At 49.2% G+C, this 26,262-nt stretch overlaps 1 protein-coding gene across 2 annotated transcripts in view; it reads right to left on the bottom strand.

Annotated features, from left to right (window-relative positions):
- The window catches only part of CTIF (CBP80/20-dependent translation initiation factor), a 237,147-nt gene that overhangs the window by 185,939 nt on the left and 24,946 nt on the right, over positions 1-26,262 (bottom strand). For both annotated transcript variants that reach the window (XM_006891699.1, XM_006891700.1), the window contains exon 5: positions 23,554-23,629. In XM_006891699.1, coding sequence (XP_006891761.1) covers positions 23,554-23,629 — 76 coding nt within the window. The remainder of the gene's footprint in view (positions 1-23,553; positions 23,630-26,262) is intronic.

Here is a 26,262-nt window from a genome sequence, read left to right as displayed (position 1 = left end):
AAAATTTAAACCCCAAAACAAAACAATGGAGAGGTGGGACCCAGCACCAAAGAAGGCCTTCAGAGACCCCAGAATAAGGCTTCTCGTGAGCTGTGCCAGATGCGGCTGCAGATTCAAACTGGGGTTAGTCGTAGGACTGAAAGAATAAAATCTTGCGAGTCATTAACTCTTTGTTTTTCAATCATGTATTTGTGTTGTTACTGAGAATACGCACAGGAGAACGCACACGAATTCAGCAAGTTCTACACCTGGCAGAGCGACATAGGTGACATTCTTTTTCTTTTCCAGTTAGAATTCTTTTCATGCCTTTGTTTTTATTAAGCCCACCTCCTAAATCGTCTCCATTACACCACCTTGCCACAAGGCAGCAAGTAGGACCTTCCCAACAGCCTCTCACACAGGACCTTTGACATTCTTGAGCAACCATTCTCGTCCTCTTGTTACACACTCTTCCTCCGTCCACTGACTTCATGGCCTCAAAATTTTCTTACTGACTCTGATCCCACACAAACAGTTCTCTTGGAAAGCACAACGCTCAAGGTAGATACTCTTCACTGAGTAGGTGAAGCTATTCTCGGGTTGAACGAAGAAGACACTGAGGGAATATTTTTGGTTTAAAGATTATCTCAGGGAAAGCGTTTCAGAGGTTCATTCAACCTTGGTGTCTCCAGGAAGTCTATGTGCCATGAGAATTTGACATTCTCTCTTGTATTTTCCCCCTCTTTGATGAGAATTCGTCTACAGAATCTTTAATCAAAACAGGCAGTAATGGCAGCCAGGCACCAACATGGTCACTAACTTTGATGTTTTAGATCGCTATGAGACCACAGGTCAGTTGTATCTTTATGAAACCCAGAAAAGTCTCCCTTGTCCAGTTTCCCAAGGCCTTTGCAATGCATCTCATCTTGCTGATTTGTGTTATCAACTACAAGGCTCCCCATTAATCTACAGATCCAGTTTGTGTTGTTGTTATGTAACATCGAGTCATTTGCGACTCATAGCGACCCTATGTACAAGAGCCCTAAACGCCGTTCTATCCTGTGCCAACCTCGCTGTCTCAGACACACTCATTCCCACTACTCCACTCACAGAATTGATCCATCTCATCGAGGGTCTTCCTCTCCTGCGCCGTCCCTTCACTCTCCCAAACATGATGTTCCTCTCCAAGGACCAGTCCCTCCTTGCAAGATGCCCAAAGTATGTCAGACGAAGCTTCAGAATAATTGACTCCAAAGAGCATTTTGGCTTCACCCTCTCAAGGACAAAACTGTTTGTTCTCCTAGCAGTCCATGGTATAATCAATACTCTTCTCCAGCACCACAGCTCAAAGGCATCAATTCTCTTTCTATCATCCCTATTCATTGTCTAACTCTCCGATGCACTGCATGTAATTGCAAAGACTATAACCTGGATCAGGCTCACCTTAGTCTCCAACCTGATGTTGTTGCTCTTCCCTACTGCTGACAGCTGACTTTCCCAATGCAATTCATCTCCTGATTTCCTGGCTGCTGTTACCAAGAGTGCTGACTGTGAGGCCAAGTAAACTAAAATTGCTAACTATCTCAATCTCTTCACCATCCATCCTGATGCTGCCAATTGGCCCAGTGGTGAGAATCTTTGTTTTCTTGATATTGAGCTTCAATCCATATTAAAGACTGCAGTCCTTGACCTTCTGCAGCAAGCGCTTCAGGTCCTCCTCAGTTTCAGCAAGCAGAGTTGGTTGTGTCATCTGTATAACGCAGGTTGTTGATGACTCTTCCACCAATCCTGATACCACATTCCTCGTACAGCCCAGCGTCTCCAGGATTTTACTGAATCTTCTTACAGTGCTTAGAGACAGGGATGGTGAAGCTTCATCTCATGTACTTTGAGCATGTGGTCATGAGGGGCCAGAGGAAGACCCTCAACAAGACGGGCTGACACGGCGACCACACAATGACCTTACGCGTGACAGGAATCATAAGGATGATGAGAGACAGGGCAAGGTTCATGTCTGCTGTTCACAGGGTCACCAGGAGTAACAATCGACTCAACGGCACCTAACAACATCAACAACTCTATCTTCAACCAATCAGGCTTCCTCCTCCAGTAGATGGACATCCTGCCCAACTTGAAGGCCAGCCTGATCCACACAGCCAGCTACCCAAGGCTGCCCTTTGGGGTGTCCTGAGAAGACCTCGCTGAGGCACACTGATGTGTTTCCTTGACCACACCACGCACCAGCCTGCTGGAACAATGTCCCTTTTCTCGCTGCCAGGAAAGGCTACATAAAGGAACATCTTCTCTTTTCTTGCCAAGCAAATGTTTGTGCTTTGACCTCAAGGTACACTTTGAAGCTACAGTGGGGTCCCTGGAGGGTTCTGAGCAGCCCCACGGGTCAAAGGTTAAGAACGGCTCCAAAACTTGTTGGCATGTTGAGAGAATAATTGCGTTGGTCTGTAGAATTTGCTGTGTGTGTGTGCTGAAGGGCTGGAAGAGGAACAATAATAGCCCGATGTGAGAGTTCCTGAGCAACCACTGGGTCTCAGCTGGGCCATCAACAAGGTGGTGTGTAAAGGGAAAACCCATCAAGATGTCACAGTCAGGAAGTCTGCTTCTGGTAGCCAACTTTGTTGAGGATCTACACAATGTCTCCTATAGAGTGATTGTCCTACTCCTGATTTCCATTATCAAACATAACTGGCGTTTCCATAGTAGAATATACGTGCTGATGAACTTGGCCAGAAACAGGTGGACAGGATCATTCATCAGGATCGTTCTTAAAGATGTGGAAATTTTGGGGAATCTGGTCATTTCTTCTCTGTAGATGCCCTCAGCTCTGAGCTCCCTGACTCTCACGCATTTGGCAATGCTCAAGGATTCACAAGGACTCTAGCTTCCAGCTCATCTCTCCTGGACTGGTAAGGAGGAGGTGAGATCTGAGTCGCAAGGTCTGTCTGGACCTTACCCACCTGCAAAATGAAAAAGACTGACCTGGGCAGGATCTTTCCAGGTGTGAGCCCCTCTCTGACCTTGAGATGCCTTCTCCCTGAGATAAACAGAGCAGACTGCATCACCTTCTCATCTACTGCATAGAGACTTCCAGCAAAGGGTTCTCCCTTCAGTAGAGAATGTTCCAAACTCAAAGTCCAGGCTTCCAGAGATAAAGGAATAGCCAAGGTGTTCAACTCAAGTCCCTGGAGATGAGATTTACAATGTCTACCAATTTTAATTTATAGTGAAAATGAGGAATAGACTGCTGCTTCCATGCACTTTGGCCAATGACAGGAGACAGGCCCACTCCCAATTCTCTTCTTGTTGTTGTTATGTGCCATCGAGTCGCTTGTGACTCATAGCAACCCTATGTACAACAGTCCTAAACTCTGCTCTGTCCTGTGCCCATAGCACTGTCTCATCCCAATTACCCCAGTCACTGAATCAATCCACCTCATAGAGGGCCTTCCCCTCCTGCACTGTCCCTCTACCCTCCCAAGCATGACGTCCCTCTCCAAGGACTGGTCCCTTGTTACAAGATCAAAATATGTCAGACGAAGCTTCAGAATCCTTGCCTACAAGGAGCCACCTGGTTTAACCCTTTTCAGGATGAATCTGTTTGTTTTCAAAGGAGTACATGGTACCCTCAATTCTCTTCTCCAGCACCACAGCTCAAAGGCATCAATTCTCCTTCTATCCTCGTTAGTCATTGTCCAACTCTCTGATGCATAACAAGTGATTGCGAAGACCATGGCCTGTACCAAACGCACCTTAGTCTCCAGAGAGACACCATTGCTCTTAAGTACCCTGGAGAGGTCCCTAACAGCAGACAGTTCCATCGCAATACATCTTTTAATTTCCTGGCTACTGGTGCCAAGAGTGTTGACCGTGGAGCCAAGCAAACTAAAGCCGTGAACAATCTCAATCTCTTTTTTTAGATTATATAAATACTAACAACCAAGTGGTTTTTTAAGATCTTTTTAAACAGAATTACATTATTTAGTAACTGAATAAATCTCAATCTCTTCACCATCCATCCTGATGCTGTCAATTGGTCCAGTGGTGAGAATGCTTATCTTTTTTACATTGAGCCTCAATCCATATTGGAGGCTGCAGTTCTTGACCCTCTGCAGCAAGCACTTCAGGTCGTCCTCAGTTTTAGCAAGCAGGGTTGTGTCATCTGCATAACGCAGATTGTTGATAGATCTTCCACCAATCCTGACCCACATTTCTCCTCATAGAGCCCAGTCTCCCAAATAATCTGCTCTGCATATAGGTTGAAAAGGTATGGAGATAGGATGCATCCCTGGTGTACACCCTTCCCAATTTTGAAACATGCAGTGTTTCCTTGCTTTGTTCTGACAACTGCCTCTTGGCCCAATTATCTTAGGTTTGCATAATTTGGGATCTAATTTAAGACAGAGGCAGTCTGGTAGATTGGGGAAGGGGTTGGTGCCCAACCAAGCTCATGATCAGGATGGCACCTGGCACGTTTTGTTTAACGTGCACAAAGTTGCTATGCTGGTGGGTGGTGAGCTGGTAACCAAAACACAAAACTGCTCCTGTCAAGTTGATTCCAATTCATAGCAACCCTCTATGACAGCAGACAGCCTTATATGATTTCCAAGGCTGTTATCATTACAGAAGCGGACTGCAGACATCTTTCTCCCTTGGAGTAGCTGGTGTGTTTGAACCATTAACGTTTCAGTTAGCATCTGTGCACTTAAGCACTAGGTGTCAGGGTCCTGATGGGCTGGTACCTGTACTATAACACATCCTTGGTTACAGAAGTCTAACCAAAACCAAATGCATTGCCCTTGAGGCCTGCCTGTGAACAGCCAGTTAGACCTGAGGTACAGAGAGCAACAGAGAAACCTGGAGATAACAGAGTTGACAGAAAATCTTTCCCCTCCAAGGTTTACCAAGTCTCCCCGGGCACTGCTGGGCAGAGAGGAAGGCCTCCAGGGGCCTGGGTGGGAGGTCAGGGCTGTGCCTGGCCGCTCACGTGGCCTTGCTGTTCTGGCTGACTTGGGAAAGGGAAGGTGACCGGAGAGGAAGTGCTGATTCTAATTTCCTTCCCTTTTCTTCTCTCATTTGCTTTCCACAGAATGCTTTATAAAGCAGACCCTTTAATGATGAAGCCTTTTCAAAGACACCTCCTTGAGGCCAATCCCTAGTGAAATGCTAGAATAAATTATTAAACAGATGTCCTGTGAGTCTTAGGAAGAGACCAATCATTAGCATTCATCTTAAAGATACTGCCGAGTGGGTGAGAAAAAGCAGAGACCTGGAGCGTCCTGGCTGCCAAATGGACCACTGAATCAGGTCCATGGCCTTTGGTACAAGATACCTTCACCTCAGGTGAAGGGCCACAGTCCGTCTGCTTAGGATGACTTGCAGTTTAGAATGTGGACTATGTGGCCTTCAAAAGCCAGGAAGAAACACCGTTTCTTCTTCTACCATGTAACGATGGCTACTCTCCAGAGTGAGCATCAATGAGGTCAACCAGTGGCCTGCGTTGTCTCTAGGTGAACAGTCTCCTTTCCTATTGGTTGATGTACTCATTCTTAGCGTCCACTACTTTTGATTCTGCCCTTATCTGCCCCTTCCCCTTTACCATCCCTTTCCTAAGCAGACCCCAGCTTTATCCTGTACATCAGAGTCCGAGTGGACAGCTAGTCCATCCTTGCCAGTGATAGGAAATGAGGTGGTTCTGAGTAACCAGGGCATGCCACAGTCCCTGGCCTTCAGGGTTCTGTCCTCCTGGAGACAACAGGGGCCAACTGAACCCAGCACAGAGAAACACCCCCCACCCACCCCAGCCACGGCCAAAGTTGGGATGTTGCCACATTATTATGCAGCCACAAGGCATTAGGCTGGAAAAACTACCCTGTGTTCCCTTCAGGGTAAACCTGCTTATTTAAGCATTTCCAGAAATGAGCAGGAACTCCCAAGTAAGAAGACGAAGCGACCAGAAGTTCTTTACAGACGGTTTTCAGGAACTGCAGAACAGTGGATTGCTGGAACGTGAATTGGCAGAATGCAGGGACAGCTTGTCCCTTCTACGAGGCCTTCTGGAACAAGTCTTCCTTCCCTGGGGTGGGGGAGAGGAGGGCCACATTTCCTAGTAACGCCAGGGCAGAGGGTCTGAGCACTGGTCCAGGCGCGACGAAGGAGAGGCCGGCACCTGCCTGCTGCCCTCAGGTTTTCAACAGCAATGAGAAGAGGCCACTTGCGTGTCTCTCTTTGCACGCGGTCCGCGTATACATCACATCTGCTCAGGCATTCGGGCAGCTCTTCAATGGTTCTGCGATTTACTGAACTCCTCATGTGCCTAGCACTGTCCTGGGGTGGCACAAGACAGGAGCTTTGTTCTTAGGACCCTGGATGTTCACTGGGGAAGTCTTTCCTACAAAGAGGTGACTTAGAAAGCTAGGCAAGCTGTGGCTAGAATCCTAGAAGGAGCAAGGACAAAGGAGTCTTCTCCGTGGGTCCCAGAAAACATTTGTCCTGGCGAGGAGCATGCCTGGCTACAGAGCTTCATTAAACACAGATCCTCCAGCGTCCCTCGGGCAACAGGTAGGGGCTCCTCCCCTGCTCAGTCGGCCTTCTCCTGGTTGGTAAAGCTGAGTTCTGTGTGTGTGTGTGTTCACATACACGTGTACATATACACACCCGTGTCCTCCCCTCGAGTTCTTTGAATGGCAGGAAAGATAAAAAACCAATTGGCATTTGGGGTATCTGCTGCCTCCTTCATATTCCGGCTCCTCTGCCCACACGCCCAGAGCCTCAGTCATGTGCCATTCGGTCCGCTCTTTCTCCCCGACTCCCAGGTACAAACATCTGCTCCAGCTGCAGCTCCTGACAAACACACCGGGCTTTGTCTCACCTAGAACATTCTCCTTGCTTCCTTGATTAGTAAATCACATGTCTGACTCGCTAGAGTGGACTCGATATGGTGACCACATGCATTTATTTCAACTTCCCCTTTGCCCTTGACCACTGCTGCTGAACTGTCGATTACTACTCATAGTGGATCCCTTGTTTGTTGTTGCCATGTGGTGCCGAGTCACTTGTGACTCATAGCGGCCCCATGGCCAACAGCTCTGAACCCTGCTCTATCCTGAGCCAACCTTATCATCTCTGTCACATCTAGTCCCATTACCCAGTCACTGAATCAATCCATCTCACCCAGAGTCTTCCTCTCTTACGCTGTCCCTCCACCCTCTGAAGCGTGATGTCCCTCTCTAAGGACTGGTCCCTCCTTTTGCAACATGTCCAAAGTATGTCAGACAAAGCCTCCAAATCTTTGCCTCCAAGGACCAGCCTGGTTTCACCTTCTCCAGGATGGATCTGGTTTTTTCTCTCCTAGCAGTCTATGGTATATTCAATACTCTTCTTCAGCACCACAGCTCAAAGTGGATTCCTACTGATGGTCAATGTCAATTCATACAGGACAGAGTAGAACAGTCCCAGAGTCTGAAAGCTGCAAGTCTTTATGAAGGCAGACTTTCATATCTTTCTCCTCATGGGTTAAACTGGGAGGTCTGGGGTTTTCCCCCTGGTTCCAGCGATCAGTGAGGAACTGTGAAGTTGGGAAGTGTGATAAACTCATTACCTTTCTGGGTCTCAATTTTCCTGTCTGTACAATGGGAACGGGGCTGGGGGGCTGGGGTGGTAGTTATTTAGTGAATGATCTCACTTTGCCAAGCACAGGGCTTGGTGGTCACTCATGCATATTTCATCTGTTTGTCCATCTGCTGCCTCTCGAACCCAAGACCAGCCTGGGAAGCAGGGGCAGTGTCTGGAGCTGCCACACACAAGGCTCTTCTCTCCCAGGCCTGGCCCCCAGCAAGCAGAGCCAAGCAGCCTGGGATTGTGTAGCGGTTCACAATGGAAGGAAGAGGGTGTAGGAGGGAGGTCCCCGGGCTGACCCTGGTATTGTTCTCAGGCCAAAAGAAAGCTTCCTCCTGCCTGCCTGGCTGCCGCATTGCTAGAGAAACCCACGTCCAGCCAGTGAGAGTTGGGGCGTCCTGGGGGGTGGCTAGCCTGCCGACAGGGCCGTCTGGGAGCCAGGGTCCATTCACAAACGCCTGCTGGACAGCACGTAGCCCTGTCCACCCCCGCCCCCTCTGCACTCCGGTGAGAGACATTGGGTAAACGAAAATAGTCGGGCTTCTCCGCCCCCAAACTCGTGCCTCCAGGAAGGAGAAGGTGGCCAGAAATGGCACGCGGACTAATAAAGGAATAATAGATGATTCACACCCCAACACCACCTCCCCCTGCCCCACTCAGCTCCCGAAACCAGCAAGAGAACAGTATCACTGCTGACCAGTGGGGAGCCTTGCACAATGAGGACCGGCCCGAGTGACCAGTGGAGATCCCAGAAAGCTTAGGTGTTTGACAACCGGGGAAAAGGCTCCAGGCAGGACTGGTAGGGCAGCAGCAAGGTGGCCCTGCTCGCCTCAGGCTGTGAGGCCTCTCCTGGCTGGGTCGTGGGGGACAGCATATGCAAGAGGGAGCCAGCTTCTGAATATTCATCACCAGGATTGCATGGCACCCCGCTTCCCAGGTCCATGCTCATTCCAACAGCAAGGATGGGGGTACTCCTGGTCCCTACAAGACGACCTTTCCTGGTCCCTTGGCTCAGCCGACGCCTCAAAGGAGGTGGTCTTCTGCCTGGTCTGACTTAGGCCTACTGCCCCCCACCTTAAAGATCTGCCCATTTGACTGACCAAACCCTCTGGCACTCAAATTCTGAGCATGGTCTGACCTGAAACATGGCATGACAAAATGACCCCTCCACTTGGGGACAAGTCTATCTATAAGGGGTTCTAGCTTGTCACTGACAAACCCACAAAGTCCCCCTCAGCCACTGAGGGGAGATGTGTGCTAGCGTGGCACTTCTATGGTCTGCAGGAGGCGGGCACAGGAACTGGTGTGGCTACCACCCCCGCTTTCCTACATACGCCTCCCATGATACGCTGCCCTGCTCAAGAGCATCGAGCAAGTCCCTCTTTGGCCAGATCCAAAGCTGCCCAGGGCCACTGCCCATTGCTCCTTCCTCATGGGAAACCCCTGAGGATTCTGGACTTCATGCTCTGAAGCTGCCTTTGCCCAGCGGTGCAAATGGGCCAGCAGTAGCATCAGACATCCTCCTCATCTAACTCCATACAAGGGGTGAGACGCAGAGAATCAAAATCAGTTATCACCCGGAGCTGATTCCTACAAGGTGAAGGTCAGACCGACCTCCTCCGTTCAGCCTCTCACTAATTCCGATACCATGACACTCTCTACCTCTCTGCTGGGCTTGACAACTCATTTAAGTGGCCACAGAGAAGTCACAGATCACACTTACATTCATAGCTTATTAGGGAAGCAACACCTTACAACTCCAGACCGAGATAAACAGGGGATAGCTTTGAATCAGAATTCAAAAGCATGTAAGCAAAGTCTCTATCCTTCAGTGCAGGACAGTCCCCTCTCTTGGCCTTGACCTCTGCCTTGCTTGGTAATATAAATATTTGGTAATATGAAGCCTTTTAGCTCCACCAATAAGTAACCAGTGGCATTCTACTCCACCCATAATCCATGGTCTAAAGGCACTCAACTCTCTCACTCTGTGGGTTGGTACACCCATACAGTAGCTGCCTCACTCCATGAGCTGGGAAACCCACTGCACTGTCTCCAGGTTCTGCCGCTGTTGCTATTCCGTGGTGCTGTGTGGCCTCTTTCCACTGTCTCTGGTGCTACAGCTCTCTCTCGTTCTCTCTCTCTCCCCCCACGGGTCAAGGAAGTTCCCAGGGCAGGGGTTCCAAGTCCACAGGATGTGCTCATTCCCTGCCTTTCCTAGCCACAGCAGTGAGGTCTGTCTTCTGCTCTGGGACTGGATCTCATCACCATCATCATCATTATTATTATTAATTATTATTTTGTGTGTGTGTACCATCAAATCAAATCTGACTGGTACAGGAGGAGATTGTTCCTCCTTCTCCAGCAGAGCATCTGGTGGATTTGAACTGTGCACCTTTGGGATTGCAATGCACTTCTTGCCACTAAGCCACCAGAGCTCACCTGGATCTCGTTTTTTAAGCCTAGCAGGATGGCAAAAATGACCAGCCCCATTCCGAAGTTTCCATGCACCCTTGCAAGGATTCCATGCACCTTATTTGCATGGCCCCACCCTTGCAAGGATTCCATGCACCTTATTTGCATGGCCCCACCCTTGCAGGGATTCCATGGACGTTATTTGCATTAGCAGCAAACCACTCAATCTCCTTGGTGAGCCACAAAGCACCTTATTTGCATAGTGCCAGTAAATCATTGTGTGTGAGTAAAAAAGACTATGGCTAGAAGGGCCTTATCAAGCAACTCACTGTACATCCCTAACCCTTAACATCATGCTGCCTATAGACCCACCTCCCTGACCATTTCCCCAGCCACGCTGAAGTCCCACTTCCTTGGGAAGCGTAACGATAAAGACATGAACTCATCTGAGGAGCCTCAAAACTGGCAGAGAAGCAAGTTCTTCACACTTACAAGGAGAGAAAAATCTCTCAGGGCTGCTGTGGTTGAACAGAGGACACGGAATCTGAACTGAGTCATGAAGGGGGCATGTGGGCAGGTGAGTGGGAAGGACACCCCAGGAGAGAGGGCTGGAGGGAGGCAGCCGGTGAGGTGGGTGAACGCATCCAGGCCTTCTCCCCATCTAAAGGCTGTGCCACTCTTTCCAATCTCAGTCTCAGAAGGATCCGAGGGGGGAAAGCCAACAGACTCCTCACCCACTTCAACCTCAACACTACCCTGAAGGGTTCTGTTAGACAGCCCAAGTGCATTTCTGTCTACCAAGTTCTCACCCTGAGGAAAGTATGTTGGCTCCCAGTTGTAGCACTGCCATTTATGTAGGTCACTTCACAGATAGCTTTCATTCTCCTGCTTGATTTCTATTCTGACCCTCACAATAACCTTGTAGCGTCAGCAGAACAACTGTACGACCTCCCACATTATACCTGAAGAAGGGGAGATGCTAAGAGAATGGTGTTGTTGGAGCGACAGTGAGGTCCATGTGTGAAACCAGAAGATTCTAGGATGAGGAAAGTGAATGTGCCTCAGGAATTTGCCACCTGCTTTAACTCTTCAGGATTTTCTGGTTTTTTCTGTTTCTATTAGTGTTTAGAAAGTGTTTCCTGTAAAGACCCAGAGAAGAAATCTTTTAGGCTTTTGTCCACATGGCAATTAAACTCTGCTACTGTGGCACACACACAGCTACAATGTGTAAGCAAGCAGAAGGGGCTGTGTTCTAATAAAACTTTATTTGCAAAAAATCTGAGCAAGGGCTGGACTTGGCCTGCGGGCCACAGTTTGCCAATCTGTCTTAGATCTATTCTAGAAAAAGACGTCTATGTTTCTACAACTTGTTGAAGGCAGCCCTTCCCAGCCCAAGGGACATTTCTAGAGCAGACATCTCCCTGAACTCCACCACTATAAAGATTTATGTGCAAACCTAGTCTACACCTGGCTAGTTGACTATTCCCAAAAAGACTCCTTTATTGGTTTTTATCAACAAAAGGCTTTACCTCAAAATAATAAGAATAGTTAAAAGCAGGGGTTGGGGAAGACCCATTCACAAATGACAAAAATAAAAACAGGCTCCCCTCACAGAGCACGTTGTTCGTTCCCCATGGGCCCTGGGGTACCTGGAGGCCTCAGACAGGAAACCATGGATTGAAGAACTTCCGGTCTCCCTTATTGTGTAAATACCTATTTTTGTCCTGAGGGAGGAAGCACTTGGGGGTTGGGGGGTGCAGAGGAGGTGGCCGGAATGGCAGAGGCCTTCTCCTAGGTAAACCTGCCTCCTTGACACAGGTCAATATCGGTGGGAGAGCACTAGAAACTTCTTTGACTAGGGGAGGAGGAGTTAAAATTCTATCCTTCTCCTTCATCTTTCAAAGATGTCAGCAGAGAAGCCAAGATGGTGGCCAGTGAGACATACCACCCTGTTCTTTCCCAGAAATGACCCAGAAAACCCTGTTCAAGGGAGGAAGAGGACAATCCTGGAGTCCTGAGCACCAGATGGAAGGGTAAAGAAGTGAAGTGAACTCTGACTAGAAGGGGAAACTGAAAGCAACACGGCGAACGAGGAAGGACACAGAGTAGAGGACTTCCACCAGCTGTCCCACTCAGCATGGCCATATTGAGACAAAGCCAGAAGTGACACCAGATAAGACGCACAGGAAGACAACTGCACAGCATCCTCAAGAAGGGACAGAGAAGGGGAGCTCTGGTGGCCTAGTGGCAAGGAGCTGCAACTACAATCCCAGAGGTGCACGGTTCGAATCCACCAGATGCTCTGCTGGAGAAGGAGGGACAATCTCGTCCTGTACCAGTCAGATCTGATTTGACAGTACACACACACAAAAATTAAAAAAAAAAGAAGAAGAAGAAGAAGAAGGGTCAGAGATGCTGAGGTGACACACGCAGAGGAACAGGTGAGCAGAACGCGATCTAAATCCAAAGCGGGAAGGTGCAGGGAGGCTGGTGAGGGGCCCGGGGATCTTGGTGTCCACCGAAGCAGGAGGAAGGCAGGATCCTGGCGCAGATTTACACAGAGCAGCTGACTTGGACCACCCCAGTGACTGCTGTGCACAGAACCATAGAGTCTCCACCCAACCGGATTCCAAGCCGCCCAGCTTTCTCTTCACCCTTGATCATGGGCAGGTCCTGAGTGCTGACCGCAGCCCCCTTCCACTTGGGAACCACCCCTCTGAGCAGCATGAGACTGCTTTGGGGTCTTGCCTGCCTGATCCTGATTCAGTCTGCTGACCAACCCCACACCCTGGTAGTGCAAGAACGCTCTTAACACCTGCGCTGCCCACTGTCCAGCCAACCCAACAAGTTCTATCTCCTGTTTCTGCATCATTGCACCACCAACAAGCAACAGCCAACGCCCACCCAGTGAGCCCTCAGCCATTCCATATGACAAGCTAACACACTCATATTCACCATTAGCTTCCCATTTTGCTACATCAACCAAAACAAAGCAAAAAATAGGGCAAGGCAAACATATAATCAATCATCCAATCTATAACATCTTAATTGTGAGGAGAACAAACAGGTTTGTTCTGGAGAAGGTAAAACAAGGCTGCTCCTTAGAGGCAAGGATTCTGAGGCTTCATCTGATACACTTAGGACATGTTACAAGGAGGGGCCAGTCCTTGGAGAGGGACATCATGCTTGGGAGGGTGGAGGGACAGTGCAGGAGGGGAAGATCCTCGATGAGATGGATTGATTCAGTCACTGGGGCAATGGGGGTAGGTGTGTCAGAGACAATAAGGTTGGCACAGGATAGAGCAGGGTTTAGGGCTCTTGTACATAGGGTTGTTATGAGTTGCAAGTGACTTGATAGCACATAACAACAACAACAATGTCTTGGTAACAACCCAAACAAAAGTCATGTCAATTCCAGCTCATGGAACCTTCCACTGGACTTCCAAGGCTCCAAATCTTAATAGGAGGAGACTGCCTCATCTTTCTCCCACAGAGCAGTTGGTGTATTTGAACCATTAATCTCCCAGTGAACAGATCAACACACAACCCACTATAACACCAAAGCTGCTTTCTGAGACAAGAGACAATATCAACCACATAAAGAAGCAGGACAGTTGGTTCAAGCAAGCGGTCAAGATAAAAGCCAGAAAACCTTCCCAAGGAAGATATGATGGTGGAACCACCCAGTAAGGAAGTCAAAAGACTTCTACATAAGAACCTCAAGGAGATGAAGAAAGAGACTAATACAAACAGAGACAAAACTCTAGAAAAATTCAGAACAATAAAAGAGCAAAATCTCAAAATAAATACACAATTAGAAACAATACAAAAATAGCAATGAGAAAGCCAGAAAATTAACAAGAAAAGATCAGTAGAAAGATAAGGGAGTAACCCCAACAAAACAAGAAACTAATTCCAAAAACCCCAACCCACGATGTTCAAGTCGATTCTAACGCAATGATCCTCTGGGACAGAGGATAAGTGCTTCATTAGGTTTCTACAGCTGCAAGTCTTTATGGAAGAAGACAGCCACATCTTCCTCCTTCAGAATAGCTGGTAGGCACTTGACCCGACAACCTTCTGATTCGCAGCTTAGAATGTTAACCACTGTGTCACTGGACTTTTGTAATAGAAGGATACAGAAATAAAACTGAACCAGTGGAAGAAAGAATAAGTAAAATAAAAGACAAATCCTTTGATACTAATCTGTTGTTGTTGTGACCATTGAGTTGGAACTAACCCATAGCTGACCCTCCAGCGGGTTTTTAGAGGCAGCTAATTGCACAGGAGGAGATTTCCTATCCTTCTCCCCTGGAGCAGCTAGTGGATTCAAACTGTGTGCCTTCAGGATTACAGTGCAGCTTCCTGCCCCTGCCACTAGGCTAGTAAAAATAAAAAGAAACTTTTAAGAGTAGGACACTACCAAGATCTAAATACTATCAATCAATTGACCTCCTGTAGACACAAGACACACCGCCCTATAGCAATGCACTACATATTCTTCTACAGTGCCCACGAAACATTTTTCAAAATAAACCATATTTTACACTACAAAGCAAGCATCAATAAATTTAAAAGCAATGAAATCCTACAAAGAACACTTCTGTTATCACAGTACCACAAAACTATAAATGAGCAACAACAAAATGAGGAAAAACTATAAAATACACAGAAATTAAATTACATTTTGCTTAAAAATGACTAGGTAATTGAATACATTAAACACAAACAAAAAAATTCCTAGAATCAAATGAGCCTCAAAACATAACATGCCAAAAACTTTTTCACACAACAGAAGCAGTGCCCAGAGGAGAATTCATAGCAGTAATGCAACATCAAGGGAAATTTAAACAAAGGTCCAAAATCAGTAGGTCAAAATTAATAGTTTAACCCTAAAACTCGAACAAACAGAAAAAGAGAAGTAGAGGACTCCCAAAAATCAGCAGCAGAAATGAAATAAAGATTAGAGCAGAAATAAACTAATCCATTGATTGATATGAATGTCATTGTTACGTGCCATTGAGTCACCTGTGATTCATAGAACCCCTATGTACAATAGCTCTGAACCCTGCCCTATCCTGAGCCCGTCTCATGGACTTTGACACACCTAATCCCATTGCCCCAGTTACCATGTCAATCCATCTTATCCAGAGTCTTAGGGAGGGGGGGAAATCCAATGAATGACTAAAAGAAAAACCAATATGATTTGTACTTCCACTCAAATAAAAACATTAATGAAATATTTTGAAAAATAGTAAGAGTAGAAATTGGTTTTTGGAAAAGAGGCAAACCACTGGCCAAACTGACAAAGGAAAAAACCAAGAAGATGCAAATAATCAAAATAACAAACAGGCATCATTATAACATAGCTGAGATTAAAAAGATCATAAAAGAAAAACACAAAGGAATACTATATAATGTCAGATAACGAAATAAATTCAGAACATCTCAAAGCATGGATGGATCTGAAGGACATTAAGCTAACTGAAATAAGTCCACCACCAAAAGGCAAATATTGTAGAAGACTGCTATAAAAATGTCCCAGAAAAGGTCTTTGTACGGAAAGAAACTTTATTTGACAGTTACCCACTGCCTTCACAAGGATTCAGACTCAGGGATGCTACGCTGGGTTTCCAAGGCTATAAATCTTAACGAGTGGTGTCTGCCTATCTCTCTCAGGATCATGGGTGGATTTGAACCTCTGGAGACTCAGCCTTCTGGTTAGCAGTGCAACATCTATGAACTATGCTACCAGAGCTGGGGGCTCTTTTAACTGGTCCTCAACATGATAAAAACAAAGTCTGGCCCACAGAAGGATTTTTCATCCATTTTGGTGAACTGAATTAAGTCAGACCCCTCCTCCCATGAAGCCATGAGGTAACATGAAGCAGCATTTGAGGGAGAAGACAAGACTTGGGAGGTGCCCAGAAGAGCCAGCCTGGCTTATGCGACTTTGTCTGGTCTCAGGAGATTTTAATAATCCTATGTCTGTAATTTCACATATCCTGGAAGTTTCCAGAAGACTTGGCAACAGGGCTGACACAGTTCTAAGGAACCGTAAAGTCACTCCTCCGCATCTGGAGGGCTGGTAACAGGCACTGAGTCCCCATTCCCAGGCTTCCTATGAAGAGCCTGTCTAGTGACCATGTTAACAAAAGTCTCCAGCTCCATCTGCTGGTCAAGCAAGGTGCTACAGCCCCATCCACGTCTATTTCGCTAAGGGGGAGGGGAGTGGAGGAAGACAGGCCCTCACTCCAGCTGGCAGGGATTTAAATTCTGAGAGCTCATTTATCCTTCAAGTTCCACAGAGGAATCCTCACCCAGGCAGCATCTGCAGCCAAAGGCGGGCTTAGCTCCAAGTCTTGTGTGCTCTAGTCCTTTTTCTACGCCTACATCTTCACAGGTCCTGGTACCCAGTGTCTCCAGGATTCCTACTCGCCTTGGCTACTTTTACAGGTTAGTGTGTTTGCCACACCCACTTCAAAACGGTGGGCGTACAAGATGATGCTGTTGCTCATAGGTGCCATCAAGTCGACCACAGCTTATATGGACAACGGATCTGAACCCTGCCCCCTCCTGACTTCCGGCATGTTTGAGCCCACTGTTAGAGTCAGTGTGTTAATTCATATAGTTAAGGGTCTTCCTCTTTCACAGACACTCCACCTTTCCCAGCACGATGGCTTTTTCCAAGGACTAGCCCCTCCTGACAATCTATTCAAAGAAGGTGACACAAAGTTTCACCATCCACCGTCAAAGGAGCACTCTGGTCCTGCTTCCTCCAAAATGTGTCTGTAATTCTGGCCGTCCATGAGATAGTTGGTGTTTTTCTTCAACACCACAACTCAAAGTCATTGATTCTTCTGTCACTCTTGTCATGGTCCAACTTTCAGATGGAAAGTTGTTGCTCTCATTTATTGTTGAGTCAGAACCGACCCATAGATGACCCTCCCGCGGGTTTTCAGAGGCAGTAAATCACACAGGAGATCACCCATCCTTCACCTGCAGAGCATCTGGTGGATTTGAACCACGTGCCCTTGGGATTGCAGCTTCTTATCACTAGGCCACCAAAGCTCCCTGCACATGCCTAGGAAGCAACTGAAAAGAACATGGCTTGCGTCAGGCACATCTTAGTCTTTAGACTGACATCATTGCTCTTTAGCACTTGAGAGGTCCCCTTGATAGCAGATTTTCCTAAAGGGCTATGACACAATGGCTAAGTACTAGGCTATCCCCCAGCTGCTCCACACGGTAGAAAGGGTTAGTTGATCTGTATACACTACAGTTTTAGATACCCAATGGGATGGTTCTACTGGTGGCCTGAACGATGGTAGACCACATCTCCCATCAGCACAAAAGGTGATGTGTTAATAAGGGTAGACATGTCAGAAATTCATTGCCAAGTTGCCTAACGAAAAACCAAGAAGGGATATATGTTGAGAAGAAGAGTGAAAACATTTGTCTGATAAAGAACTCAGGGGGAAACTATGATAATATGTCCTAATATAAAGTCTTAAGCAAGGCACAGGGTAATTCAGCTCTGTCCTTTCATTGGGATTAGGAATAGGATCAAGAAATTCGACAGAAGGAGGAATTTCTGCAAGGTGCAGAGATAATGCGGTGTTGCCCTCTGAACCCTGCTGATTTAAGCTGAAGGAGAACTTGGGGATACCTGGAGAGTTCAGGGTGTGAGGAAGCTGTAGAATGGTGTAGGGTGTCCCACATGGTCTATGGGGTATAGAAGCCCGCATTCATTCAGTCACCCCACACTTTGGGAGAGGGAACTCTGGCGTTGTTGTTGGAGAGCGCAGTGACTAGACGTGGTGCAGACGGGACAAGGTGCTCTCGGGTCAGATGGCCAGTGGACCATGGTGCCGGGGCAGCCCCGAGTATGATACAGAAAATCGGCTTGGGCAATCGCATTCGAGTTCTTCATGCTCTGCCGGATGTAGTTTCCTGCTTCGTCACGGCCCATTCTTCCAGGAGGTGTACCTATATTTACCCAAACCCTGGGGGTGCCTGTGCCCCCCCTGCAGACTCCCCCAGAAAAGCCAGCAGGTGTGGACCCAGACCCAATGAACAAAGTGTGCCATGGCTTAATAATCTGCAGTTAAAACTGTCACCTGGGCCTCAGACAGGTTTCATTTTTGCCTGGCAGAAGCCAAGTGGGTTGTTCACCACAGATTAGTAAATTAACACGTGTAAGCCTATGGTCCTTTGCTTCCTGTAACCTGGCACATGCTGCACTTGGTGAAATACCCAGGGTGGGGCTACGACTGGCACCCCCTCGCAGTAGGAAGCACTCTTCCCTGTCTGTACCGGTGATGGAAGCATTGGGAGTTAGCTGACCTGGTTCCCAAGATTGAGGTGGGGGCCTGTGGGGAAAGCGGGCCAAGAAAGACCCCGAAGAAGTCAGGTCTTTGCATAGCACGGTACAGGTTTGAACAAACAGGTGTCTCCTCCCTTACGCTTCCAAAGACTAGCTTCTCCTAGCAATACTACCCAATGTATGTGAGGTGAAGTTTTCACATCCTGGAGCTACTTTATTCCTTGGAGAGGGACATCATGCTTGGGAAGGTGGAGGGATGGAAAAAGAGAGGAAGATCCTCAACCTGGTGGATTGAGGACTAAGCAGCAACGGGCCTCAGTGTGTCAAAGATTAGGAGGATGGCACAAGGTGAGACGATTCAGGGCTGCTGTTCTCAGGTTAGTTAAGCATGGTACTCGACAGCACTTAACAAAGACAACGACGACCCCCTACTCTACTGTATAGCTTCCCCCTTCACCTCACCCTTTCCCTTCCTGGGGGAAGGAAGGGCCCTGAGTGCCCGCTGGTCCATGCTGGGGACAGCTTGTACACTAGGCATCAATGTGGCAGGTGACACGTCTGGAGCTGCCAGAGTGGTGTGCTGCTGCCCTCTAGTGGGAGCAGACCACAACGCAGCTGACTTTGGTCCTGCGGTCAGTCTGGGCGAGCTCAGTGCTAGGGAGTATTTGAGTGCTGGTTATTCATAGTGACCTGATGTGACAGAGTGGGGCTGCCCGGTAGTGCTCCTGGGCTGTGATCTCTACCTAAGAGTGTGCAGAGCCACCAGGAAATTCAAATCATCAACAGCTGAGCGCGTGACCACTGTCCCACCACATACTAACACTCACTTCACAGCAAACACACAGTAAGACGAAAATACAATTCACAGTCCAATGAAAACCAGCCGCGCTGCCATCAAGTTCAATTCCAATAACAAGCCCCCATCAGGTTTCTCGAGGTGAAACCGGGATGGGAGGAGACTTCTCATCCTTCTCCCGAGAAGTCGCTGGTGGCTTTGCACCACTAATATTAAGCTACTTTTAGGTCAACAGCAAAATACACCACTGATTATACAAACAGAGCTCCATCAAATCACAACAGAAGTGCCCAAAAGATTCAAGTGGGACACCCTAACCCTATCCCTAACCCTAACCCTAACCCTAACCCTAACCCTAACCCTAACCCTAACCCTAACCCTAACCCTATCCCTAACCCTCACCCTATGGACAGTTATGGCCCAAGACTCTTAGCCTTTGCCTGCACTGTAGTTCCATCACCCTGGAACCATGCCTGACTCCCCGAAGCCACGTCATATGCTCAGAGCCTCCTGCTGCTCTGCCGACTGGGGAGATCTGGCCCCCCGAGGTAACAGTGTCTAATGCCTTCCACGCTCTGTCCCAGGTGTAAGTACAACACTTACCCAGCAGGTGCGTTAACTGAGCGATGTGTAACCTCCCATCCAGCTTACTTGCTTTACAGCTTACTCCCTTCAGCCATCACGATGGGGAGGCCAACGGTGGGGACAAGACATATCACCCACCATCAGCCCTCACCAGCTAAATGCCCTCCATGGTGGACGGCTGTGCCTCGCAGATGGGGCTGGCAGAGGTACAAGGCGTGACCCTTGGATTTGGGCATCTATTCTCTGCGTATGTCCTTGGACGGCTCCAGGACACACCAGCAGCTCCAGCATTGGAACTACAATCATCTGGGACCTTCAGTGACATGTCCTCGGTGTTGGGTGGTTGGGGGGAGAGGAGTATGGCCAGGCACCAGCATCTGCCTCCAGGTGAAGCAGTCTCTGACATGACTACAGCTATGTCACGTGCCTCGTGTGTGACTCCCAGTCAGAGGCGGAGTGCTGGAGTTCACTGGAAATCTACCACAGGCAGTAAATTCTGGGGGCCACTGGGACCCTCTGCTCCACACTTAGTTGTTCATTCCAGTCCCAAACTATTGCCACACAGGGGATGGAGGCAGGGTATGAAGGGAGAGGACCCAGACTTCACTCCACAGGGTCTGTGATCCGGGCAAGGCACCCAGCCTCGCTCAGGCATTGACATTTATAAGTACATGTCATTCCTTCTACTAAACTGTGCCTCTTGGAAGCCCTGTGTTCAACACATCTCTTCTAAATATTTCTTGAAGACTCAAACAAAGCACTTGTCCCATAAAGATTAGTTAAGGGAGCAAGAAAGGAAGGAGAAGATGAGAGAGACATGTACTGTTCACTGAGAGCTGTGTGTCCTCTGGCCCCTGCCAGCTCCTATGTGGCTGGGTAGGAGACACGGTTAGTTTTGCTTACAGGGCACAGTGAGGTGATGCATCTGAGCCAAAGCACAGGAGTAGCACATGGCCACCTAGCTCTGTCCCTGGCCTCCTGGGCCACCTGGATGCCAGGGCCACACAATGAAAGCCCACTGGACCCTTAGCTCCTAATACGGAAAGAAGCTGCCCTGAAAAGCAGTTAGACCCCTGGCAATTTGAAATGAGCATTCTCAATGGAAAGCTCTGAGCTTTGGGGGTTTAATGTCACACCTTGCCCTATCACACCATATACAGAAGATAATGGCAGGAACTGTATGTGTCTAAGTTTGTGTGTACACGCACATACATGTCCCAGAAACACATCACCAAGGGCACAGCTTGGCTCCCAGGGACGCTCTGCAGGGAAGCTGCTAGAGAAACACATTGCAGATGGACAGATGAATAAGACAGATTTTTCTTTGAACTTCAAATGCAAATTGTACCACCACTGAGTCACATTCCAACTCATAATGACCCTCCACCGGGGATCCAAGGCTGTAAATATTTATAGAACGTGACTCTCCATCTTTCCCCACGGAGTGGGTGGTGGATTCCAACTGTTGGCCTTTTGGTTAACATCTCACCATGCTATGCACTACGCCACCCGTTAGGCATAATCATGACTCTGGTCTCTTCAACATTCACTCGCTAAGAATGTCTGGGTTTTAAAATCACTTTGCATATATATAAGTTGTACAGGGAGAAAAAGAATTGAATTAAAAGTCATTTTTATGGAAAAAAAAAAGAATGGCAGGTGCTGGGTTACAAGGTGAAAGAGACACAGCCGGCCTCAGCCAGCCTGCTGTCCAAGGAGAAAGACAAACCACTGAGCAGGCGTCAAATGCTGCAAGCCCTCCACAGGGGTGGGACTAGGCCGGCTGGGGAGCTGGACTATGAGACTGAGCCCTGTGCATCTAAGAGCACCACAGAGGAGGTGTCCTGAGACAGGACAGGGAGTCGTCAGGAGAGGAGGGGCCTGAGAGACAGCATAGAAATGACAGATGTGGCGTCCGGGGGGAGGGGTTAGCCGAAGCACAGGCTAAGTGGGGTGAGCTGGGACAGGGCCAGGTGGTGGTCCGGGTGAGGTCACAAAGGTCCTCCTTGCTGAGGGACTGAGCAGGGAGAGAAGGCAGTGGGAGGGTGCAGGGGGAGGTGTGAGGTCAGAGATGGAGCCCGGGCTTCCACGGGTTGGAAAGAGGCTGGTGGAAGAACTAATGCTTCTACAACTTCCACGGGAGTGTTGGGGGCCTGCAAGCCAGCACTGGGAGTTCCTGCCCTCGTGGTAGTCTTCGATCAGGTGATAGCACCCTGGGATGTTTGGAAATGTTCCACAGTGACCACCAGTAACACCCCTCATCACTTTCACTGCCACCTCTCACTATAAAATACAAAGGACAGTAAACACTAAAGCCGTGCACATCAGGAATTTCCCCACCACATATGCTAAAGCGAGGTGAGTTGATTTCCTGAGTCCAAGCTTTCTGTGGAACCAGGACCCCCATCAATGAAGGGATTCAGAGAACTCTGGGAAAAGACAGGAACATCCTTCCCAGGACCCCAGCTTCAGCCACCAGAGCGCTATTCTTGGGGATCAAGGGGACTGGTACCCTTGTTCCAATGGCACCCGGGAAGGGCACAGCCACCCGAGTTGAGGCTGAGTTACGGGCATCATCAGTTATCACACTAGGTTTACAAGGTGGAAAAACTCCCAAACTCAATGAACCACAAAGCTCCAAAATAAAGCTGCTCCGTAAATGTCGGGAAATGTTGGGGAGGAAGGGAGGGCCTCTGGCCAGGACAGATGCCTAAGCTCCTGATAAGTGCAAGCCTCCTAACAGCCTTTAATACGGGGTAGAGAAAGCTCCCCTGTTTGGTTGTACCGGCTTGAGAAAGCTCACCACCTTGGAAGACGGCTGTGTCTGTTGAGCTGGGAGTGGTCCGCACGAGGCTGAGGTTCTCCTATCCAAGCCACATGTCCCATGTCCGTAAGCCCACCCTATCCTGTCTTCCTGTTTTCTTGCTTGTATATAAGTGAACTGCAGCCCCCCAATAAAATTGAGTTGGATTGACTCTCTGATCGGCTCCCAGAGTGGTACGTCTCCATCATGCTTACCCCCATCAGGGTGTTGCTGTTTGTTGCCGGTGAACGTACAGCGACAAATAAACCCCAAGGAGAAGAAAGAGAAAGACAACCCACATGCACCTTAATCCAACTGCTGAGCCCTTAGCCAGAATATGAGCTGGCTAAAGACACAGACACAGAACACACAACTGGGGTGTCACAAAGGAGACAGGAAGATAAGAGGTGCAGGAAAACCAACAAGTCTCGGGAGGGAGAAGGGGACCCAGTGGAGAGTGGCTGCAGGTCACCAGCAGTGGCTAAGTCCAGGGAGGAGGGTCAGCCGCTGGTCCACCCCTGGAAGCTGCAAGATTCTTCCTGTTCCTGCCACATCTGGCTCTTGGCCCACCGAGAGGCCTGGGTTCAGGATTTGCTGAGTGAGTCCTCTGTCCCAGCCTGGCCTGGCCTGATGCAGGGAACAGAACTAGATCAAGGACATGCTCAGCAGACACCGGACGTCTGCAGGACAAAGCCACTTTTTAAGAGTCTAAAAACAGCCCTGCCCACAGCGGGGACCCAGCAGCCTCAGAACTTCCAGTCAGCTGAGGTCTGAGCTCAGGGCCCACTGCATCTCTGTGGTACATCTGGCTTCCACCAGGCACCTTGGCAGAGCAGAGAAGGGGGTATCGCACACATGGTCATAATGGGGACACTCTGGACTGTAGCAGGTGCGCGCCCTGCCCACCGTTCACTGTTGTACCCGGGTGATAGGGGGCAGTGTGTGCACAGACCCTGCACTGTGATGGATAAAGACAGATGACAATGGGACTGGGCATGGTTGAGGGCTCTGCCCCTCACCTACCTGCCAGACTGGGAGGACCTTCTCGATGTCATTCAGGTTGATTCCTTCTCCATCTTCCAGCTTTCCTTTGCCATACCTGGGCCAGAAAAGACAGCAGACATTGAGAGAGTGGTTCATTCACAGTCCTGTCCCAGCCAGGCCAGCAGGTGGTGGTGGGGGGGGAGATGGCTGGTCCTGTCCCCTAACCCCCACCACCGACCCCCGCTCCCAAAGCCTGCAGAACCAACCAGAGAGTTGTGGCCCTAGGGATATGGCCCTTTGTCCCAGGCCTTCTGAGGACACAAGGCTCTGTGCAGGCAGGAACCTGGGCCAATCTAGGGTCACTACTAGGACGGCCAACAGGCAGGGAGGGGAGAAGTCCTAGAGTTCTCCTTGACCTTGCCTGACCTTGATGTGCAGATCCATGCATATGAACAGCTCAGAGCCTGTCACATCCCCACCAGAGCACATCAATATCCCAGCAGAGGCCACCCTGCTCGCCCATTTACACCGAAGGGGAAACCAGTGAACAGAGAGGCAAATCTGTCTCCAGGACACACATTCTGAGAGGGGCCTGGCTGTGGCCCAGTCCAGCTAGTCTCCTTCACGAGTGTAGGCTTCATCTGCGTGTAGCCACAGCCGGAGAGGCCCCTGAGTCACTGGGCAGAGTCTGCTCCTCTTGTTTATCAAGGTGCAGACCTGCTCACTTGAACCCCAGCTTCCTCCTTTACAGACTCATGCAATTCATGTAACCTCTCAGTACCCCACTTCCCTCATCTGTGAGACAGGAATAATGGAAGTGCCTAACCCTTTAGAAAGGAGCCCTAGCAGTGTAAGGGTTAACTGTACAGCTGCTAACTGAAAGGTTGGTGGTTCTAGTCCAAGTAGCTCTGTGAGAGTGAAGGCCTGGCACCTGCTTCTGTAAACACCAGGAAGTCCTCTGAGGTGGCGCTGCTCTCTCTCATGTGGCCACTGCACGTTGAAATTAACGACAGCAGCTAACCACAAATTAATATTGTAAGGTGTTCATCTATTTCTTCAGCAAACGCTTCTGGGCTGAGACTAGGGCATAGGACCCAGGTGTCAAAAGTGCTCAGGACTCAAAGTTGGCTTTGAGGTCAAGGTCCCCAACTCTGCAGGGTGAGTGCAGCTGTGTCGGCAGCCAGCAAGGGGCGACAGAGGAACGTGGAGGGGCAGTGTCTGGACCAGAGGGAGGCGGGGAGGCTCCCTGAGGAAGAGATGCCCAGGCCACTGGGAGCTGCCCAAGCTCAGAGAAGGTGGGGGAAAGTTCCAGGCAGCAAGAGGGGTCAGCACAGGCCTGGAGCTAAGCACAAACTGTGCGGTGAGCAGGGTCTGACCTGCCCACAGTCACCTAGGGCATATCAGTGTGAGAAGGTGGGGAGAGAGGAGTGCGTGGAGGTGGAGGGGTGAGGCTTGAAGGGCACCTGAAATGCTGGTGCTGTGGTGCCTTGCAAGAGGCAGGTATAACAGGAATGGGGAAAGAGAAAATCGTGTCCTCACTCGACTCCATGGTGTACTGGGCTACATCATGGAACATTATTCAACCATCCTTAACTTGAGAAATATGCCTGGTGGTGACTGGCTGGCCTGGGAAAGCACCGCCTGATTTTAAACCCTCTGTGTTTGGTACAGGGCACAGCAAGCAGAGAGGGCTGGCGAGGAAGGCGCTGAGCATTCCTGGCCAGACTTGATGGCTGGCACCCCTCCCTCTCATGCCATGCCTGGAGATACCACAGCTCAGCTCACCATATTCCCCTAAGGCAGCCCCCAGCGTGCACTGTACTCGGGCTACTTGCCTGACACCAATAGGACCTATAAACCTGTCACCTCAGCAGCCCCTCAGTGAGGCAGGGGACAGAGGAAGCTGGCCATTCCTGCCTCCAAGCGCGGCAGGTTTGGAAGGCGGAAGGTTGCTGTAGACCAGCAAAGTCATTGCTGCTGCCTGCGTTTCCAAGGCAACTGCATGTTCTGATGCCTGTCCCTCCATGGAAACAGGGACTGCAGGAGTCCCTGAGTGGTGCCCTGAGTTCTTGCATCCTCTGGGGATGCTGCAGTGGCTGGACCACCGGATGGATCCCTTGGGTACCACGGAACTCTAGAGCCCTGCAGTTCCCGGCCCAGCCACAAGGAGACCCCAGGAAGCTGCATCCAGACTCCCCTGGAGACAAGCAGTTTGGCTGGAAAATCAGGTGTCTCAAGGGAGATGATGCTGGAGCCTCAGCCAATGGTCAGTGCTGCACAAAGTGACCGTCACTGTGGCATCAGAAGGCACTACGCCCAGCCAGCACAAGAGGAATCTTCCCTTCCTGAGAGAGTCGTTTATCTCTACTGCCATAGATTTGTGTGGAGGGGAGTTGACATCTTCAGAAAGCCTGCATCCAGCACCTGTCTGCTGTGGTCATTCACTGTGTTCTGGCTTCTGGTCTCTGGGCCTCAGTTTCCTCATTGGCTCTACTATGTGTAGACAGGGGAGATGGGGCATTACAGCGAAATGCAAGGCTTCCCCAGACGACTCACCTTGCGAGTTCCCATTCCTTTAGACCTGTTGGCATTTATTGTCATTAACCACCCACCTGGCACCTTCTTTTACACTCCTTACCCCCCTAAATGTCTAATATCTACACAGCTATTTCCTTGCACAGTTTCCATCCTGAGCGGGCTCATATTTTCTTTTGCCAGTAGTCCTGCTGTGGGGGTGTATTTATTATA

The sequence above is a fragment of the Elephantulus edwardii genome, unplaced genomic scaffold (genome assembly GCF_000299155.1).
Source record: "Elephantulus edwardii isolate Elephantulus edwardi_28Jun2011 unplaced genomic scaffold, EleEdw1.0 scaffold00103, whole genome shotgun sequence".
NCBI classification, from domain to species: Eukaryota; Metazoa; Chordata; class Mammalia; order Macroscelidea; family Macroscelididae; genus Elephantulus; species Elephantulus edwardii.
This window is presented reverse-complemented; position numbering and strand designations above follow the sequence as displayed.